The sequence below is a fragment of the Saimiri boliviensis genome, chromosome 5 (genome assembly GCF_048565385.1).
Source record: "Saimiri boliviensis isolate mSaiBol1 chromosome 5, mSaiBol1.pri, whole genome shotgun sequence".
NCBI lineage: Eukaryota > Metazoa > Chordata > Mammalia > Primates > Cebidae > Saimiri > Saimiri boliviensis.
In genome coordinates, this window is record NC_133453.1 from 129466239 (window position 1) to 129481863 (window position 15625).

General features: G+C 48.2%; 1 protein-coding gene across 1 annotated transcript in view; it reads right to left on the bottom strand.

Moving 5' to 3' along the window:
- The window catches only part of SLC28A1 (solute carrier family 28 member 1), a 60049-nt gene that overhangs the window by 11233 nt on the left and 33191 nt on the right, over positions 1 to 15625 (bottom strand). Inside the window, exons 10-13 of the mRNA XM_010350052.3 lie at positions 13851 to 13931; positions 11452 to 11577; positions 2290 to 2417; positions 50 to 218 (exon numbers count right to left, since the gene is read on the bottom strand). Coding sequence (XP_010348354.3) covers positions 50 to 218; positions 2290 to 2417; positions 11452 to 11577; positions 13851 to 13931 — 504 coding nt within the window. The remainder of the gene's footprint in view (positions 1 to 49; positions 219 to 2289; positions 2418 to 11451; positions 11578 to 13850; positions 13932 to 15625) is intronic.

Here is a 15625-nt window from a genome sequence, read left to right on the forward strand (position 1 = left end):
ACCCGGGGCCATCCTCTCTACAGACGGAGTGTGGTGACCAGAAACGCACCTGGAAGCTGAGCCCCTGGATGTCCACCATGTCTCCCAGCCAGGAGAGGGCAGCATTGATGAAGGCCAGCACGGCCAGGAACGCAATCAGATTGGCAGCAATGTTGGCAACCACCTTCACGGAGATGGCGGCCCCGGTGCTGGCTGCTTCTATGAGGTTCTGAGCATCTCTGTCATTGGGATTGAGAACAATCATTACTGGCCTGTCTCCATAACCAGCGAGGGTCCCTATCTTACAGGTGCAAACAGGAACCCTGGAAGAGCACTTCAGAGCAGGAATTCCTCATTTTCCCTGAGACCCAGAGAGAAGAAGGGGCTGGCCAAAGCACTGGGACAAGGTCCGGGTTTCTAGCATTGAACTGTCCAAGATGGAAGCCATTAGCCGAATGTGACAGGAGGCTGTCTGAATTGAATTCATGGTAAGTGCAAAATATAGACCAGATTTTGAGGATTTAGTACCGAAAAATGCAAAATCTCTCAATAATTCTTATACTGGTTACATGTTGAAATGACAATACTTTTGGGTGTACAGGGTTAAGTAAAATGGGTTACTAAAATCACCCATTTCTTTTGACTTTTTAAAGGACAACTACTAGAAAATGACAGGCGCAGCTCACATTACATTGCTTTGGGACAGCGCTGCTCAGTGCTTCAGAAGGTTGTGAGGCTGGGGTGTGCCCAAGCGTGTGTCTGACGTGGTGCCTTTTCAACACTGTTTAAGGTTTAAGTGTTACCTAACAGTTATTAAGACTATGACAGGATATTAGGAGGTGAGTGAAATCAAAGTTGGCACTCAGCATGTCCATGGATGGTTGATACTCTATGTGGTCAGAGCTCAGGCACATAGAGATGGTGGCATGGGGCTTTTTGATGACCTCCTCAACATGCACACACGACAGGCCACAGCGCCAAGAACCAGGCCACGCTCCCAAGCCTCGCCTGGTCCATTGTTTCCTGCTGGTCAGAGACTGGAAATTCAGATGTGAGAACTGGAGTGTGCATTTTTGCAAATGCCATGGTCTGAATGTTTGCCCTTCGGAAACTCATTGTTGAATATTAATATTCAAACATCATGTTGAATATTAATCCCCAATGTGGCAGTATTGAGAGTTGGGGCCTTTAAGAGGTGATTGGGTCATGAGGGCCCTCCTGAATGGATGAATCCATTCCTGAATTTTGGATTAATGGATTATGGGATAATGGGCTATCACCAGAGTAGGACTGGTGGCTTTTTGTTTTGTTTTGTTTTTGAAACGGAGGTTTGCTGTGTTGCTCAGGCTGGAGTGCAATGGTGCCATCTAGGCTCACTGCAACCTCTACCTCCTGGATTCAAGCAATTCCCATGCCTCAGCCCCCCAAGTAACTGGAATGACAAGCGTGAGCTTCTACGCCCAGCTAACTTTTGTATTTTTAGCAGATACAGCCTTCACCATGTTGGCCAGGCTGGTCTCAAACTCCTGACCTAAAGTGATCTGCCTGCCTCAGCCTCCCAAAGTGCTAGGACTACAGGCATGAGCCACTGCGCCTGGCCTTGACTGGTGGCTTCTTCAGAGTAGGAAGAGAGATCTGAGCTAGCATACTCAGTTCCCTGCCCGGCACCCCTCAGAATGTGACACCCTGTGCCACCTTGGGACTCTGTAGAATCCCCAGCAGCAAGAAGGCTCTCAGCAGATATAACCCCTCAACCTTGGACTTCTCAGCCTCCATAACTATAAGAAATAAATTCCTATTCTCTTTTTTTTTTTTTGAGAGGGAGTTTCACCCTTGTTACCCAGGCTGGAGTGCAATGGCGCGATCTTGGCTCACTGCAACCTCCGCCTCCCGAGTTCAAGCAATTCTCCTGCCTCAGCCTCCCGAGTAGCTGGGACTACAGGTGCACACCACCATGCCCAGCTAATTTTTGTATTTTTAGTAGAGACAGGGTTTCACCATGTTGACCAGGATGGTCTCAATCTCTCGACTTCATGATCCACCCGCCTCGGCCTCCCAAAGTGCTGGGATTACAGGCATGAGCCACTGCGCCCGGCCTCCTATCTTTATAAACTACCCAGCTTCAGGTATTCCGTTACAAGCAACAGAAAACAGACTAAGACAGCAGATGAAGCCAAACTAGGGCAGGGAAAGAGGAGCGACTGGCCTGAGCTGGTGGAAGATGGTGACGAACAGAGAGAACAGGAGCCCCTGCTTTGCCCCCACACCTTATACCACTACGCCCTCTGCAGGACCTCCTGCTGTGCTCACCCGTAGGTCAGTTTCACTTCCTCCCTCCCAAACTTGGACTCCTCCACCTCCGGGTAGACCAGCTTGGAGAGGGCCAAGGCACAAGGGGCAGCCATCACGGAGGCTGCGATCAGCGAGGTGGCGTCGATCTGCAAGTGAGAGTGCGGGTTCCAGGTGGGCAGCCAGCAGAAACACTGGTGATCAAGAAGTGAGGCCCAGGGCAGCAAGGGCACATGTGTAGTCTGTCCCACTGGCATGTCCTCATTGTCACAACTGCTATCATCATTATAATACCTTTTATGCGTAAAAGCTCACAGGCTATATGTATAGCACCTTCTGTTTCTTCCTGGTGCTTCCCTAACTTAGGAATGGCGAATATTGTTATCCTCATTTTACAGACAAGGAAACTGAGACTCCAAAGGATTCAATATGACTCGCCCAAAGTAAAGGAAGAGAAGGAATTAAGAGCCCATCACATCTTTTGGCTCCAAGTTCAAGGTTCTTTTTTCCTTTTTAGGCCGTCACTGTTGACCACTAGTCCCCGTTAGCTGAGGTTTCCCCCTTAGTGGAAGAATTTGTGATCGTTTCAGACAAAGATCTAGAACCTGAGAGTGGAAATGAAATGGACTTAAGAGCTCACCCAGTTCCACCTTCGTGGTGTATGTACCATATAGGAATGTACCCCCTCTCCAGGTTCTTTCTTTGAATGCTTACTGGGATGGGGAACTCACCAGTGCACGGCAGCCCATCACACCCAATCCTGCAGTGTGAGAACTCCTTCTCAGGAAATCTGCCTCCTAAACAACCACCATTTGGCCCTGAGTCTCCTTCTGGGACCCACGCTGTAAAAACCCTTCCCAGCAAGATGGCAGAGCAACATCGGCCCCTGTGATTCTCCCTTCCTGAATTTTTATCTTCACTGTGACCCCAAACCCCTCGCTTCTCTGTTCTTTTCCACAGAGATAAATGACACGTTTCCCCCACATCACTGCGTCATTTACCAAGCAGGGAAATTAGAACCAGCTCAGACATCTACCAATAAAGAATGGCTAAGCATCGTCCGGCTGTCATTAAAAATGAAGGTCACCAAGGCCTCACAGTGACGTGGGAAAGGGCCTACAACATTGCAGGTAGAGAATGACCAAAACTGGGGGCAGCGGGGAAACAGACTCCAAACGGATGCGTGGAAAGAGCAGAAAAAATACACCGAACTGCCAGTGAATTCACCGTCCCTGGCTGGTAGGGCCAAGGGTGATTTTCTTTTTTCTTTTCTTTCTTTTTTTTTCCCCCCCGAGACGGAGTCTTGTTCTGTCACCCAGGCTAGAGTGCAATGGCACAATCTTGGCTCACTGCAACCTCCACCTCCAGGGTTTAAGCAATTCTCCTGCCTCAGCCTCCGGAGTAGCTGGGATTACAGATGAGCACCACCACACCCAGCTAATTTTTAAATTTTAGTAGAGATAGGGTTTTACTGTGTTGGCCAGGCTGGTCTCAAACTCCTGACCTCGTGATCAGCTTCCCAAAGTGCTGGGATTACAGGTATGAGCCACCACGCCTGGCCGATATTCTTTTCTTTCTGCATTTTGGTATCTTTCTTTTCTTTTCTTTTCTTTTTTTTCTGAGACGGAGTTTCGCTCTTGTTACCCAGGCTGGAGTGCAATGGCGTGATCTCGGCTCACCACAACCTCCGCCTCCTGGGTTCAGGCAATTCTCCTGCCTCAGCCTCCTGAGTAGCTGGGATTACAGGCACGCGCCACCATGCCCAGCTAATTTTTTGTATTTTTAGTAGAGACGGGGTTTCACCATGTTGACCAGGATGGTCTCGATCTCTCAACCTCGTGATCCACCCGCCTCGGCCTCCCAAAGTGCTGGGATTACAGGCTTGAGCCACCGCGCCCGGCAGCATTTTGGTATCTTTCAAAATGTCCACAGCAATATATTTTTTAATAAACAAAAAAATAAAGTTGGCTGGGTGCGGTGGCTCACACCTGTAATCCCAGCACTTTGGGAGGCTGAGGGGGGAGATCACAAGGTCAAGAGATGGAGATCATCCTGGCCAACATGGTGAAACCCCATCTCTACCCAAAATACAAAAATTAGGTGGGCATGGTGGCGCATGCCTGTAGTCCCAGCCACTTGGGAGGCTGAGGCAGGAGAATTGCTTGAACTCAGGAGGCGGAGCTGGCAGTGAGCCAAGATCACACTACTGCACTCCAGCCTGGTCAACAGAGCGAGACTTTGTCTCAAAAGAGAAAAAAAAAAAAAAAAAAAAAAAAAAAAAAGAAAGAAAGAAAAGAAAAGAAAAAAAAAGTAAAATAGACGTTTTCGTCTTAAAGTTTGTAATAAGCCAACTGTCTTCTCAAGTGTTAAAGAAAAAGAACAAGGAGGAGAGAAGTAAGTTGAAGACAGACACTCAGGCTGATAAAAGCAGAGGGGAGGCTGGGCATGGTAGCTCACACCTGTGATCCCAGGATTTTGGGAGGCCAAGGCAGGATGGATCATTTGAGGTCAGGCATTCGAGACCAGCCTGGACAACATGGTGAAACTCCATCCCTACTAAAAATACAAAAATTATCCCAGCGTAGTGGCACACACCTGTAATCCTACCTACTTGGGAAGCTGAAGAACAAGAATTACTTGAACACGGAAGGCAGAGGTTGCAGTGAGCTGAGATTACACCACTGTACTCCAGCCTGGGTGACAGAGTGAGACTTTGTCTCAAAAAAAAAAAAAGCATAGAACAGAGCATGAGGGCCCCTTATTACCATCTCAGGGGAGTACCAGGCCTGCTGCTGAGAAGCCAGGCTGGAGACCCTCTCAAGCTCTGAATCCCAGGTCTTTTGTCCTTTTTTTTTTTAATACCCCAGTTGTTTTTTTCTTTCTTTCTTTCTTTTTTTTTAAGATGGGGGTTTCACCACGTTGGTCAGGCTGGTCTTGAATTCCCGACCTCAGGTGATCCGCCCGCCTTGGCCTCCAAAGTGCTGGGATTGCAGGCGTTGAGCCACCACACCCGGCCCCCAGTTGTTTCTTTTTAAGCACCAACAAAACCCCTTAAAACATGAACAAGAATTGGCAGCTGCCTGATACCTCGCCAGGGCCCTGTGTGGACGCTGGGCATGCAAGCCTGGGCCCCTGCCTTTTGCTAGATGAAGCCCACTTGGGTCAGGTGTCCTTTCTGGACTTTCTGGGAGGGGCTTTGGGACTTCACCTGCTTCCTCCTCAGTCGCCCAGCCCCAGCTGGGATGGTGCCTCGCCTGGAATCCTGGGATTTTCCTTCCACCAGTCAGGACCCTGACCCCTCCTCTGACTTGTAGATCACATCTGGTCTGTAAACCTGAGTCACAGTAGGGAACACACCCTGCAGTTGTCACGTTCCTGGACACTGTCCCTTGGGTGGGCCAGCTGTGGTCACTGCCTCAAATGCTGCAGTTGGTAGTTTCCAGCTTATCATGGAAAGGGCTGAGTCCTGCACAGACAGGGCTCCCTGGACACTGCGCCAGCCCACACCCACCTCCCCACTGCCAGCTACTCCACTCTGTGACGTTCCCCAGCCCTGCCTCCCAGGCACCTGGTCAGGAGAGCCTTCCATCCTAGCATCCCAGGGCCCACGCCTGCCCATGGCCCTTCTCTCTCTGACCAGAAGGGTCTCACTTGTCACCCAGGCTGGAGTGTAATGGTATGATCATGGCTCACTATAGCCTCGACCTCCTGGGCTCAAGTGATCCTCCTGCTTCAGCCTCCCGAATACCTGGGACTATAGATGTGTGCCACCAAGCCCAGCTAATTTTTTATTTTGCAATTTTTTGTAGAGATGGGGTCTCCCTATGCTGCCCATGCTGGTCTCAAGCGCCTGGCTTCAGGCATCCTCCTGCTTTGGCCTCCCAAAGTACTAGAATTACAGGTATGAGCCATGCGCCCGGCCCAGTAGCCACATTTTAAAAAGGAAAAAAAAAGAAAGTTAAATTAATTTTAATAATGTTTTATTTAACCCAATATATCCAAAATATTTTCTTTCCATGTAATCAATATAAAATTATCAATATGGATGACAAAATAAAGACTACAAATTAATAAAACAACTTAAAAATTTTTTGAGTATGACTAGCCACATTTCAAGTGCTCAATAGTCGTGTGTGGTTGGTGGCTACTGTTTTGGACAGTGAGGTCTAGAAATATCCAGATATTAGCAATAGGAGGGATGCGTGAAGAAGGAAGCCAGAAATGGAGCTACAAAATGGTTTTATGAATGTGGGACTTGGAAGCCAGGTACAGTGGCTCATGCCTATAATCCCCAGCACTTTGGGAGGCTGGGATGGGCGGATCACCTGAGGTCAGGAGTTCAAGGCCAGCCTGACCAACATGGTAAAACCCTGTCTCTACTAAAAATACAAAAATTAGCTGGGCGTGATGGTGGGCCCTGTAATCCCAGCTACTTGGGAGACAAGCAGAACTGCTTGAACCTGTGAGGTGGAGGTTGTAGTGAGTCGAGATCGAGCCACTGCACTCCAACCTGGGTGACAGAGGGAGACTCTGTCTCAAAGAAAAAAAAAAAGAATCTGGGAGCTTGGAGGAAAGAGCAAGAAAGACCCTTCTGGGATTCAGGGGCTGAGGACAGAACCAAAGACACTGAGGAACTGGCTGGGGAAGGAAGTTAAAGGAGGGAGTGCCTTGCAGGAGTGGTGCAGTGACTGTCATGAGCCAGGTGGGGGCAGAAGAGAGCTGCACTGGAGACAAGACTAGGGGCAGATCCAGAGACTGAAGGGAAGGAAGGTTTGATAGGCTGTGAGGCGACTTTCCTCTGGGCCAGCTGTGGTTGTAGCCCGGGGCTTCCAAACTAAAGACTGTGAGTGGAGGCTCAAGGGCCCCTAGGGCTGATCCTGGCTGCCTCTGCCCATTCTGTGCAGGTAAAGGGGCATGGGTACCCAGGCCCCGCCAATGGGGAAGCCAGACGGCCCAGGGCTGGGCCTGGACTTTTGCCTGAGAACGGGAAGGAAGGAGGGCTGAGTCTGAAGCCAGACTATGGAAATGGGCGAGCGCTCTTCCAGTGTTCAAGTTCGAAATAACGACTAGGAAGAACACCAGGGTCATTCTTTTCGTTGGCTGAGGGGACCAGAGCCAGGTTAAGACATCTAAAGCCCTAAGTTCTGAGAATAGTACGGCATCCCCTCCCCCAATATCCTGTCATGAAAAAAGTTTCAGGAACAAAGTTTTGGGTTTCCATTTTTGAAACATCAAATTCCTTCTGTTGAGACTCTGAAAACAATACCCAAAAATGAGGGCTTCAGAGGCAGCCTTGGAAGAAGTTTTTCCTCTCCGGCTCTCCCATCTTTCAGTCCGGTTCTTCCCCAAGGCTAGCCACAGAAACCAGAATTCCTCTTCCCCAAGGCAGGGCCCGGAGACCAGCAGCTCTTTTACCCAGAGCCAGCCATAACGCCCCAAACCAGTGCTCTACCTTCCCTCTGCCTTTCTGGGTAAAAACTGGCCATAAAGAAATTATCTACCTTCCTTGTTTGATTGGAGGTCCTAAGGCCCCCTTCCGACGACGATCTTGCCCCCTACGCCAAAGGAACAAAAGCACGTTCAGAGAGCCAAGAAGGGTCTGGACAGACTGGCTTTGCTGTTTCTCCTCCACTGAGTCCATTAGTATTAGGTTACACTCTGTTTGTCCACTTCTATTTCTATGCGGCTGTCCATGCTTTGTTGAACCTGAGCATAAAATGATTTTCCCTGTATCTCTGGGTCTTCGTTCTGAAGGCTCACGTGTGTATATGTTAAATAAATTCGTGTGCCTTCCTCCTGTTAATCTGCCTTTTGTGAGTTGAGTTTTCAGTGACCTTCAGAGGGTGTAGGGGAAATTTCCCCTTGGCCCCTACACTTCCGAAAACAATCGGTGGTGGGGAGTGCACCAACTCTAATGAGCCCTTTCTAGGCCTCAGCGAGTCAGGTGCAAACCAGAGGAGAGTCTCTAGAATTCTAGATGGGAGGGTGCCCTCCCAGAATCCAAAGCCCCTGAGCACAGGAAGACTTCTTGAAAAGTCATGCAACAGCTGGCCCTGCCAGACAGCTGGGAGGTAGAGACAGTGAGGTTCTTGGTGTGGCCCAGGTGTCTGGAGTGAAGGAGAGGCGGAGGGGCAGGCTGGCTGCCCTTTCACCCATCCCTCGTCATCCCCATGGACAGAGATGAGAGAGACAGGTAGAATCTGGGATGGCAGAAGGGGACAGTGTGGGTCATTCTGTGGTCACCCTCCACCACACACAACATCCAGAGAGCCTGGGGTGGGGAGCAAAGGCAGGGTGGGGTCACTCTCCCACACGCACAGCCCACCTCACTTTCACGATGAATGCCACCGCCTTTTGGCAGCAACTTACCCAGCTCATGACTGTACGGCTGGCCATTTAGGCTCTCCAGTGTTCTTGCTTTTGCAAATAATGTTGAAATTTTGCATTTCTTGAACATTTGTGAGAATATCCCTATATCACAATCTTTCTAGCTGGATCAAAGGAAAAGAGTATTTCTAAAGTGATTGAAGCTGGGTGTAATGGCTCATGCCTATATTCCTAATATTTTGGGAGGCCACGGTGGGAGGATTGCTTGAGCCCAGTTTAAGATCAGTCTGGGCAACGTAGCAACATCCCATATCTACTGAAACAAAGAAAAAATAGGCAGAGGTGGTGGCTCACATATGTAATCCCAGCTACTCAGGAGGCTGAGGTGGGAGGATTGCTTGAGCCCCGGAGTTTGAGGCTATGGTGAGCTGTGATCGCACCACCGTACTCCAGCTTGAGTAATAGAGGGAGACTCTGTCTCAAAAAATATATATAAATATATGTTGGTGTCATGTGGGAAGTTAAAAAGGAAAAAATAAGTAAAATATTTTAAGTGATCTATATAATAAAATATAATATTGTATTATATAAATAAAAATTTAAAAGTGATATATGATAAAAATAATAAAATATTATATCTATAATAAAATAAATAAAAAATAAATTGACTGATAGGTGTTCACCAGAAAGGTTACAGTAAATTAAACTCTCATCATGAGTGGGTGAGTACCACACTCTTGCCATTTGGAGACACGTAAAGGGTTGCATATCACTTAGAAGAAAGATAAGTTATTACTGTCTTTTTTTTTTTTTGAGATGGAGTTTCGCTCTTGTTACCCAGGCTGGAGTGCAATGGCACGATCTCAGCTCACTGCAACCTCCGCCTCCTGGGTTCAGGCAATTCTCCTGCCTCAGCCTCCTGAGTAGCTGGGATTACAGGCACGCACCACCATGCCCAGCTAATTTTTTCTATTTTTAGTAGAGACGGGGTTTCACTATGTTGACCAGGATGGTCTCGATCTCTTGACCTCGTGATCTACCCGCCTCGGCCTCCCAAAGTGCTGGGATTACAGGTGTGAGCCACTGTGCCCGGCCCAAGTTATTATTGTCTTAATTCCTTTAAACAACGGTGAGCTTGAATATCTTTTTATAATTTATGAGCTATTTTCTCTTGATCAATGATTCTCATCTTTTATTAAAAAAATAAAAATAAAAGAAAGTATGTGAGTACTCAGGCATATATACCTAAAAGTCTACTTACACAGACAGATTTGGAATGACATTTTAGGTCCGTAGGTTTCAAATTGAGTGAGCATCAGAATCACCTATGAGGCTTGCTGCCACCTCACCCCCACTGTTTCTATTCTTTCCTTTTTTTTCTTTCTTTCTTTTTTTTTTTTTTTGAGACAGAGTCTTACTCTGTCGCCCAGGCTGGAATGCAGTGGCACAATCTCAGCTCACTGCAACCTCCGCCTCCTGGTTTTAAGTGACTCTCCTGCTTCAGCCTCCCCAGTAGCTGGGATTATAGGTGCCCACTACCATGGCCAGCTATTTGTTTGTATTTTGAGTACAGACAGGGTTTTTCCATGTTGGCTGGGTTGGTCTCAAACTCCTGACCTCAGGTGGTCCACCCGCCTTGGCCTCCCCCATCGTTTCTGATTCAGCAGGTCTGGGCTGGGCCCAAGAATCTGCAATTTTAACAAGTTCTCACGTGATGCTGACTATGCTGGTGACTTTGAGAACAGCTGTTCTAAGCCATTAAAAGCAGTTACCAGGCCAGGCATGGTGGCTCACGCCTGTAATCCCGGCACTTTGGGAGGCTGAGGTGGGCAGAACACGAGGTCAGGAGATCGAGACCATCCTAGCCAACATGGTGAAACCCCATCTCTACTAAAAAAAAAAAAAAATTAGCTGGGCATGGTGGTTCGTACCTGTAATCCCAGCTATTCAGGAGGCTGAGGCAGGAAAATCACTTGAACCAGGGAGTCGGAGGCTGCAATGAGCCAAGATTGAACTCTCTCCAGCCTGGAGAGAGAGCAAGACTCTGTCTCAAAAAAAAAAAAAAAAAAAAAAAGCAAAATTACATTAATAAATCAATAAATAAAAGCAGTTACCTGTGGGAAGTGGGGTTAAGAGATTTAAAAACTTACTTGCTTCTGCAATAAGCAAGAATTTCTTTGACAGTTAAGGAAATAAAATTGAGACCTTTGAAGATTTGCCTGTGAAAGCACAAGGTGTTTTACGAATGTAAAGCATTACTACTGGGCATTTTGCAGGGGATGCATTTGAAAATTCTTCTCTGCCTGCCATGCAGTAGCACTGAGATTGCTTTAAGGGCCTAATTCACACCACTGGAATTTGACCTACAAATGCGTTGTGCTGCATAAACCGCATAGGCAACAATTTAAGAGCAGAGGCAGGACTTGAGCCCAGAGAGCGTGTGGGGAAAGGGAGGAGGGGACAGATCTCTAGGGCCCGTCCAGGTGTGAGACTGGAGAAATGAGATGAATTTTGCAGTCAGACAGATCTGGGTTTGGGCATCTCAACTTACACTTGAACCTCAATTTTCTCCTCTGGAAATGGGGATATTAAAACCCTAGCATATTCCCTGGTACCTAGAATGCACTCAGTAAACAGAACACCAGGATGCTTTCCCCTAGGTGGCCATGTGTGAAACTTGAGCAAATGGTCCAGCCCACTGGTCTGCCTGGCTCAGGGGAAGCCGCTCCTCTGACCAGCACAGCAGGCCCAAGAGAGAAGATCCGAGGCCTGCTCTGGCCAGGAGCTGTGTGGGGCTCCCATAAAGGTGGGCTTCAGGTCCTCAACATAGCCAAGCAGAAGGAGGGCTCTACGTACCCCAAAGGAGATGTAGGCGCCCAGCAGGCTGCCCGCAATGGTGGCGTAGCCTCCGGTCATGACAACGTGGACTTCAGAGATTGTCATGTCTGCCAAGTAGGGTCGGATCAGTAACGGAGCCTCGGTCTGCAAACAGGAAAGATGTCAGACAAGCAGGGTGGGGGTGGTTGGGCACACCCTTCACCTCCACAGGTCACAGCGAGCGCCTGGGAGTCCCATGGCAAGAGGCAGCAGGATGGGGTAAGGACCAGGGTCTATGCGTGGCTGAGCCTCTCTGCACCTCAGCATGGCCTGCAGAAGGATCCCCGTCCTAATGTCCCAGCCTGACAATGCTCCCCTGTGTCATCGGCCCGCCACAAATCAGGCACCCCACTAAGCACGTCACCTTCATTACTCACAACCTTCTGAGATAGAAGTGGGTATCTCCATTTTCCAGGAGAGCAAAAGAGGCTCAGAGGAGTTCCAGGAATGATGCCTGCTCATGCAGAGGGATGGGGAGCAGGTCTGCAGCCACAGGGGTGGCCGAAAAGAAAGGGGCTGGGGCATTGGATAGGGGGTGCATTTCTGGGCATCTGGGCAGCCTGAAGCCCTTCATTATTCACTCAGTAACTAGTTATTGAGCGCCTACTGTGTTCCAGGCACTGTTCTACAGAATAGGAACATAGAGTCAACAAGATAAAGTCCCTGCCTTCATGGGGCTTACATCCTGGGAGCAGTGGAGGGCGGAAGGAGGGCTTTAGCAGTGGTGGGAGAATACAGATAATCAACAAGGAACCAAGCAGGTAAGCAATGTCCTTTCAGATGGTGACGAAAGCAATGATATGTGTGAGAATGCCTACTGGTCAGGGGTGTTTAAAACTGAGTGGGCCAGGCATGGAGCCTCATGCTTGTAATCTCAGCACTTTAGGAGGCCAAGGCGGGCCGATCACCTGTGGTCAGGAGTTCGAGACCAGCCTGGCCAACATGGTGAAATCCCATCTCTACCAAAAATACAAAAATCAGCCGAGCATAGTGGGTCGTGCCTGTAATCCCAGCTACTAGAGAAGCTGTTCTGCCTGAACAATCCTGTGGAAGATGTTCCCACCTGCCAAGGGGAAGGGCTTGAGACAGAGAGGTGTGATGGGGGAGGGGAGCAACAGTTCAGGTTGTTTGGGCTTTGTGTCTTAATGTGAGACACCCCTTAGATCTCCAAGTGAATGGTCAAGGGGCCAGTTGACCTGTCAGTCCTGAGTTCGTGGGAGGCCAGGAACGCAGAACAGACCTGGGAGACACTGAAAGAATTTAAAGCCATAGGCTAATGTGATACCACAGGGAGGGAGTGCGGACGGACGGACAAGGGACAAGAGGAGAGGGCCAGGCCTGCCACATATAGAGAGGTTGAAATGACGCCACTGACCCCTGAAGGCCCCCCATCCCCTCCTCTTGCAGGAAATGAGGTGCAGACCCAGGCACCTGGGTCAGCTTGATCAACTTGTCGGAGTGAATTTACCTTGGTAGTGCTTTGCATCACCCAATGTCACCTTCACCTACATATTTTCCCAGCAAAACACACAGAACACATTTGCAGCCTTTCATATAAAATAACTGCTTTGCATTTCAATATTGTTTTCCTCTTTTGCCTCATTTTGAACACCTTAAGGGATTTTTGTGACAGTTTATCTCAGAGCACGTCTATCTTCATTGGCTAAAAATAAGATAAAAAGTAAACAAAAAACAACCGGAAAAAAACTTTTGAGATCAACACACTTGCACCATAGCAAAAAAGATACAAATATTCTCCAAAGCTTCCTAAACTGTCCAGTGAAATATGGCATCTTTTGACAAGTGTGTTTCTTGGTGACTCAAACGTTAGGCAGATGGGCCGGGACAGACCAAGGCAGAGTCTCCAGCGGGCCATCCTCCGGGGAATCAGGCTCTCTGAAAGGGACTCCGCTAAGGGTGCGTTCAGAGTCACATTTACTTTGGAAAACACATTTTCGGAAAGACAGAGAACAGAAAAGACAAAATGATGCAGTGGAAAAAACTCTGACCAGGAAGAAGAAAACCTGGATTCGAACCTGTGGCTTATACATGTGGGATCTTGGCCAAGGGATACCCACACCCTAAGCCTGTTTCTTCATGAATAAAATAAGAAAGTGGACTCTATCTGTAGGATTTGTGAGTCTTTGGGGTGATGAAGACTGCCTAGAGTGGTGAGAAGTCAGACAGGTGACATCCTCCCTGGCATGACCCAGGCATCCCCAAACAGAGTATCTCTGGGCCAGCAAGCCTTTGATGACCCTGGGAGAAGGTTCAAATGGCTCCTCCTCAGACTGAATCAGAGCCCTGGGGACTAAGGGCACCTGCCCACTTTGTGGAAGCTGCTGATGAGCATGAGGGCAGGAGGCTGCCATACCCACCTGGCTCACAAAGATGTTTCCAGCCACACTCAGGGTCTCAGTGGCTGTGGTGCCCATGGTGACTTGCATTAGCCAGGCAATCTAGGAGGAAGCAGAGTGTTCTTTGTGAGCTGATGTCAGCAAACCCCAGAGTCAGCGGGGGCTGGAGTGGAAGAGCTTAACCATCTTCCTTTCAACTCCCAGTCCAGTGTAGGACCCCTCATCTGCATTTTCCCAAAAGGTCCATTTATCTTCTTCCACACCTTTGTTGATGGCTTACCACTTCCCAAAGCCACCCATTCCACCATAGGAATACAGAAAGGATTTCCTGGCCAAATATATTTGAGAATTGGGAACTGCACAGACACAGATGCACACACGTACACACACAGACCCCTTGGAGATTACCAATACACATTAGTTTAGTAAAGGTTCTGAGAAGTCCGGCATTAAACCTGTTTAAATTTGTGTAGCATGATATCTAGCTTAGTTTCCCCAAATTATTTGACCACGAGATCAGGCTACCTTTACCTGGTAACATTTATTAACATGCTGTGGAACTACAGTTTTGTGGAAAAGGTTTTGGGAAACACTGTACTAGAAAGCTTAGCTTTGCTTTCCCCTCCCCCTCCCCTCTCCCTCCCCCTCCTCTTCCCCTCCCCCTCTCCTTCTCCCTCCCTTCCCGCTCCCCCTCCCCCATTCCTTTCTTTCTTTCTTTGACAGAGCCTCATTCTGTCACCCAGGCTAGATGCAGTGGCACAATCTGAGCTTACTGCAACCTCTGCCTCCCAGGTTCAAGCAACTCTCCTGCCTCAGCCTTCCAAGTAGCTGGGATTATAGGCACATGCCACCATATCCAGCTAATTTTTTTATTTTTAGTAGAGATGAGGTTTCACCATGTTAGCCAGGCTGGTCTCAAACTCCTGACCTCAGGTGGTCCACCTGCCTTGGTTTCCCAAAGTGCTGGGATTACAGGTGCGAGCCACCATGCCCAACAGAAAGGTCTTCTTTTTAATCAAAATGAAATCTGCTTTCCTGGAATTCTCTCCACTTCTGGTGTCTCTCAGGCTGCCCTTTCCCTAAACTCTCTTCTGTAAGTATTTGTACACAGCTGTCCTTCCCCTCACTTCCTCTTCTCCAGGCTCCTCATTCCTTACTCCTGCAGTCATTCTGCAGAAGGTATGGCTTCAGGCCCTTTCACTCTCCTGCTTATAGTTCAGTTTGTCATAGCCTCTTGGTTGAACACATTCTCCAGATCTGGGAGTAATCACCTCCTTTATGCTATGCAGTCTGTGCTCTTAACATAACTGCTACGGTTTGAATATCCCCACCAAAACTCATGTTGAAATTTGATTGCCAAAGTAAAAAAAAAAAAAAAAAAAGATATTTGATTGCCATTAAAACAATGTTGAGAAGCATGACCTTTAGGAGGTGATTAGGTCATGAAAGCTCTGCCCTCATGAATGGATTAATGCTGTTATTGCAGAAGTAGTTTGGTTATCATGGGAGTGAACTCCTAAGTTCGGCCCTGATCTCTCTGTGTCTCATGTGCTCACTCTGCCTTCTGCTCTTCCACCATGTTATGACACAGCAAGAGGGCCCTTACCAGATGTCAGTGCCATGCTCTTGGCCTTTCCAGCCTCCAGAACCATGAGCCAAATAAATCTCTTTTCTTAAATTACTCAGTCTGTGATATTCTGTTACAGCAACAGAAAATGAACGAGGACAATAATCACAGGTTGTTTTTGCATTTCTGGCAGCCATCTGATATTGCTGATTTATTCTGAGCTCAATCA